We start from the raw sequence: 6,274 nt of genomic DNA, 5'->3' as shown, positions 1-6,274 counted from the left end.
CACTGAGGAGGGTATTTTTTTTCGCTCTCTGATTGGGCACACCTGTACTATCGTCCCTCGTCCCAGGTCTCTGATTTACAAGCTGCAGATCAAGCTCCTCTTTCATCTAGCATAAAGACAGCAGTCCAACGCTGGAGGTACGCCCCCTGCATAGAGCGATCTGTCGGCTGATGTGGAACCAGTGATATAGACCAATCAAAATTCTGGGAAAGTTTCTTGCGTGCACGCGAACCTGCACTATGCTGCGCGTTCTCGTGTGGGTGACGTTCAAGATTTCTCATCCAGATTTGGTGCTTTGGTTAAACACGTAATAAAAAAATATACAATGTGTTATGAAAAGTTAGGAATTGCAATATATTATCAATGTGCCTCTGTAATGAAATATTCAATAAAATTAGTATTATTTCAGTCGCATTAGCATAATACAGGTGCAAAAAATAGAAACATAAAAAATGTCATCAGTATTAAATCAATATTCAATGTGCATTACTTTTATGTCCAACACATTAACGTGGAGTTTTGTTGGTCAAGACAGCATAAAGTAAGTCAAAAATTCACAATTCACATCTGCATTCCAGTGAATACAATTCAGTATGAGATTATTTTCTAAAACAGAAACTACATCGTCCCTTTATAATGAAAACAGTAATAGAGATTGAGTGACTGGTGGTTAAACAGCACAATTACTATTCTATTATATGTTAACTATGACTCCTACTTTAGTACTAATTATTTAGCATTTAGGATCATCATATCTTGGTCGATTGATAATCTAAATCAACATATAAGATTGGACTGTACTGAAATGAATTGTATTTGAAATTTGGAACTTGTCATATGACCCAGCAATGGCAATGCTTTACAGATTACAGCCAGTCCGTTAGTCAGTCATTTTCTACCTCTTCTTCCATAGTGGGTCGCGGGGGAGCTGGTGCTTATCTCCAGCAGTCTATGGGCGGGAGGCGGGGTACACCCTGGACAGGTCGCCAGTCCATCACAGGGCAACACACAAACTTTACAGATTACAAATTAATCAGTAAAAATTTTGTAAAGAGACTTGAAAATGTAATTATGGTAATTTGGAAACGTGTAAATAAAACTGAATTAAACTGAACTGAAGTCTCCGAAAACACGCCTTTGATTGTTTTGTTTTTTTGTTAAATTATTCTCCTTCATCAATCACCCTACCAGTGATTTATGTGAATTTATATAATTTAGTTACTCAGACCTTTATATGACCAGACTCGCTCCACATACCAACTGTGATGTTTCATCGTCCACCTAATTGTGGAAATAGTCGCTTTAAAGATGCCTGATGTTCACTGAAATTACACGCAACAGTTTCAAACACTTTGGATCTTGAACACCCAGCACGCCAGGCTACGTCATGACGGCGGGGCGTGTCCTTGTGGCTTTCAGTTACACCCCCCACGCTTTGCCTTTGACAATACGTTATTTAGCTGACTCTCTCGCAGTCTGGAGCTATTCAAACAAAGCAGCTAGCCGGTGAGGACGATAAATACCTCACCGCTCTTCCAGGAACAGTCCGCTGTCTGTAAGGTGCTCGGGACTACGTGGTGTTTTGACTGCAGTGAAGAGGAGCGCAACAAAGATGTCCAAAGACACGGAAGGAAAGAGTGAGAAAATCATGGATACGGAGAACAAGGTGCTTTGGTACCCGGACTCCAAGAGGAACACACAGATGGACAAGTTTAGGATACAGGTCAACTCGGACTACGGACTTAATCTGGGTGAGTGGGGAGGGAGACCAAGATCCACGCTCACAGTAGGTGTGTCGGAGTCTAAGTCGGATTTCATTGAGCCTACGAAGCTGCAGACTGAGCTGCAAAAATAGAAGTAGATAGTTGCTCTGTCTGCTGCTTGTTAGCAATGATAGTGTATTTTCATCCAGCCTGTGTGCCTGTGCCAACGTTGCAAACATTGAGATGGGGTGGGAGAATTAGTATCAGAGGACTGTTGCTAAGCAACGCTTCCAGTGTCTTAACCTCTCTTCTTTATAGTTGTAATTAGCAATTTACAACGCAGTAGCTTGGCCTGATTGTCAAGCCTGGAGATGCCAGGCGATGAAAGAGTGGCCTGTTTCACTTGTTTCTGTAAAAACTGACACTGTTCTGTGGAATGCAGAAAAACGTGCTGAAGAAAGACAATGAATGAAAAACTGTTACCAGCTAGAGATTTTGACATTGATCAAGCACCTATCTAGGCAACGATGTTGGGAAAAATTAAGATTTAAGCTCTTTGTGGTTTATAAAGAGGTATTACTGTTTACTATTACTATTACTCAATAACTATAAGTTTCGATTGGTTTAGTACAAAGTGGATCAGTAGCATTCCATACCTCAATACAAGTGGATCCAAAACCTTTGGTAACAAATACCACTTCCAAGAAGCACCATGCTGAAAAGAATTTAATTAATTAAAAAATTCCTATCCATTGGCAATGCTTAAAGGTGCAACTTCGCCTGGAGTTGGAATTCTAATTGGGGTTAATTAAAAGGTTTCTGACCAACCTTGATATGAAAATCCAATATGGCTGCCTTGCTTATAAAAAATATCTGTCTATCAGTTCATTGTCTGCCCGCTTATTCTTGCAGGATTGCGGGGTAGTCACTAGTGCCCATCTCCAGCAGTCATTGGGCGGGAGGGTACACCCTGGGCAAGTTGCTAGTCCATCACACATTGAAAGTACAAAATGCAGAGAAAAACATAGTTTTTAGGTTGTTTTGCTAATACTAGTTAGCCTGATCACTGAACACACCATTATGTATGTCCTACTGGGTTTTCAAACTTGGAATTGGGATATAGTCACATTGGACCTGATTTCATTACTAGATCAAACTTTCGACTTCAGAAATAAAGGCAGCATCAGTAGGCACCTCTTCGTGTCCACGTTCATCCACTTCAGTTTGTAATATGAGTTCTCAATTTTTTTCACTCTACTTCACTTTAAGGTAGTGTATTTTTTTTTTGAAGCACATAATTGATGTTCTTGAAAAATTCATTAATTTTTTTAGCTGTTGGTGCATAGAAGCACCATTAGTCTATATATAAAGATAGGCCATGTTCCACTCCAAACAGGTCCTATATGCATGCAAAACTATCAGGATAGACACAATGGGTTTACAAAAATGTATTCCTTAATTTTTTTCTTTTGGGGCAGATGGTTTCTGATGTTTTCTTTCAATATATATTTTTATCAACTAACAAAAAAATCCTAAGAAACATGATGGGTGCTTGCCACTTAGTATGTACTATGATACATATTTCTTGTCTGGTTCAGTGCTAACATAAATTAGTGTTGGTGTGTTACCTTTTTACTGATTTTTAGACCTACCATTGTAAACTGAACAATGGAAAATCTTGACATTTATTATGACTTATGATAAGTCTCTAGGCTTTTTTTTTGCAATAATCCAATTTTTTCATCACTGGTTTAGTTCCATTAGTAACAGGTTTTACAATAATCTAACCTATGAAAGAATGTGGCTGGTTGTTGGCTTAAGCTCATTAGAAATTTAAATCTACTCAATTCATAATCCGACATATGTAATCCAGAGCCTCTTATTTTATTTGAAATAGTATATCTGTTAGCCATATGGAGAAAGCATAATAAACCCAGTTTTGTGGCTTTGTTAGCAAATTAAAAGCGTTTAATGTAATCCCGTTATAAAAGAGTAAGACTCTCAATTTGAAGAGTATCTGTAAACTTTACACTGGAAATCCAAGTTTTAACTTTTTTCCTGCTTGTGGTAGACTTAGATCATACTGGTTCTCCAGGTCGTTCCTGCTTTTTTGGTGCTCAATTGCTTTCTATTGCAGTCCAAATTGTTTTTGGGAGAAAGCTTTATTGTCCATGAAAGGCATAAGGCACAATGACTGGTAAAGGATGTTGCTCAGGTGACCATAACGTTTGCATTTCCTTCCTGTTTGCATCAGATGTTCATAAAGTTGGCAGCACTTGGTAGATCCTTCTAATAGCTGAAATATTTTATTGTAGGGCTGCACAATCTGTCGACTCACAATCGTCACCGCTTTGTCAGTGTGTGCCATATCCCAGTCGCAAAGACTGCTTGGGTGCAATAATTGGTTGGACGATATTTAGTGTCATGCGTTCACTATGCATATCTATGATATATTTGGCCTCTTTATTAAACTCTTATTTCCCATAATGCCCACACTAGGCATGTTTCCTTAGTGGCTGAAGTGCTACAGGTCTTGAAGGGGAGTGGGGACATTGTGTGATGGTAATAAAATAAAAGTGTCAAAAAAAGGAGGGTTAATCTTCATCGATATCGTTATCGCAATTTTTCACTTTCCTTTACTGTGTGGTATAATTATGAACTTTGCGACTTGTAATTGTGGGGCAGCACAGGCGCCCCCTGGGCATCCTCACATGCAGCCATTCAGAGTACTGTGTCTTTTGCCCCCTTATAATCTGTAGACTACAAAAAGAGCACAAACTTTTCAGAAGTGGAACTTACAGTACCAGAACAAACAGACTTAGCTCCACACTTGAACCAATGGGTCTTAAATGTAACCAGCATTCTCCCAGGTTTTCTGATTCCTGGTTGGTGCTGACCACAACAGCCTAAAGGCAAGATTTTAGTTCAGTATGTTAACATTAACATATATCAACATTCTGTCTTCTAGCTAACTACAGTGATCTTTATCAGTGGTCTGTTGACAATTATCCAGAGTTCTGGGCAGAGGTGTGGCGCTACTGTGGCGTTGTCAGCTCCAAACCATACGAGGAGGTAAGTGCAACGGAAATAAAGTCGAAAATAAAGTAAAAGTATAGTTTTTTTTTTAGATTATGCCTGGTTCTGAAAAATAAAATCAATGTTCTGTTTTTCCTCTAAATTCTTATTTCCTAGAATAACATATTGCACTACATTAATATGATGACATTTGTCTTTGTGCATAACTGTAAAAGATGTTACAATATTTTAAAACACCATTTAAATGTGAGAGTGGTCTTAAGGTATTATTCATTTTGTCCCCTGCCCATTTTGTAGTTTTGCTCGTTTCATACCTGATTTTCAGGGACCAAATGGATGGTAGATGGCATCTACCTCCGGACTGTTTGTACCAACAATGCACTGTGGGGTACTCGCTCTGACAACCATTGATTTGAAGTAAATTTCTACATTCTACAGAGAGCCTACCATAAGGAAATGTGGCTATAAATGTGGCTCTTAGAGCTGATGGACATAAGTGTAAATTGGTCTAAATGGGTGTCCAACCACAATAATGGGGAATAAAATGTAAAACAAGGTTTTTAGGTTGTAATAAACAGTTGGAGTAAATTATATCTGATGTGTCAGCATGATTTCTCTGCAAAATCCTTGGAAAATACTGAACTATAACTAAAAACTAATTCAAACAACTTGCTTTACAGGTGCAAGATGTTTTTTTTTACAGTAAAGAAATGAAAGCAGGAATATTTCCCCTGTCATTACATTAAAGGGGCAGCCCGCAACCCTAGACAGTTAATTATTTCAAATTTATTTTCTAAAAATAGTACATCATAAAATAAGTCATTTAAGGTTACCTTCCCTATATAAACAGCCCTATATATTGTTATTTTATGAAACAAAGACAAAGATCTTGTAATTTCTGTTCATTTTATAACACTATGTAATTTCTGCCTCTACATAGATTTGCCTCAACAATGTTGTGGGCTGACACAATCCCGCCAGTAGACACAGAGCGCGCTGGAAAAGATGTTGCAACCACCTGCAAAACTAGCTAAAATACAGTGCCTTGCGAAAGTATTCGGCCCCCTTGAACTGGTCAACCTCTTGCCACATTTCAGGCTTCAAACATACAGATATAAAATTCTATTATTTTGTGAAGAATCAACAACAAGTGGGACACAATTGTGAAGTGGAATGAAATTTATTGGATGTGTCAAACCTTTTTAACAAATAAAAAACTGAAAAGTGGGACGTGCAATATTATTCAGCCCCTTTACTTTCAGTGCAGCAAACTCACTCCAGAAGTTCAGTGAGGATCTCTGAATGATCCAATGTTGTCCCAAATGACTGATGATGATAAATAGAATCCACCTGTGTGTAATCAAGTCTCCGTATAAATGCACCTGCTCTGTGATAGTCTCAGGGTTCTGTTAAAAGCGCTGAGAGCATCATGAAGACCAAGGAACACATCAGGTAGGTCCGAGATACTGTTGTGGAGAAGTTTAAAGCTGGATTTGGATACAAAAAGATTTCCAAAGCTTTAAACATCCCAAGGA

At 38.3% G+C, this 6,274-nt stretch overlaps 1 protein-coding gene across 1 annotated transcript in view; it reads left to right on the top strand.

The window, feature by feature from the left end:
- Positions 1–1,434: 1,434 nt before the first annotated feature.
- Positions 1,435–6,274, top strand: part of aacs (acetoacetyl-CoA synthetase) — a 56,259-nt gene continuing 51,419 nt past the window's right edge. The window contains exons 1-2 of the mRNA XM_047382351.1: positions 1,435–1,751; positions 4,672–4,775. Of these exons, the coding sequence (XP_047238307.1) occupies positions 1,613–1,751; positions 4,672–4,775 (243 nt within the window). The 5' untranslated portion in view covers positions 1,435–1,612. The remainder of the gene's footprint in view (positions 1,752–4,671; positions 4,776–6,274) is intronic.

This window comes from Girardinichthys multiradiatus, chromosome 12 (genome assembly GCF_021462225.1).
Source record: "Girardinichthys multiradiatus isolate DD_20200921_A chromosome 12, DD_fGirMul_XY1, whole genome shotgun sequence".
Classification (NCBI taxonomy): Eukaryota; Metazoa; Chordata; class Actinopteri; order Cyprinodontiformes; family Goodeidae; genus Girardinichthys; species Girardinichthys multiradiatus.
This window is presented reverse-complemented; position numbering and strand designations above follow the sequence as displayed.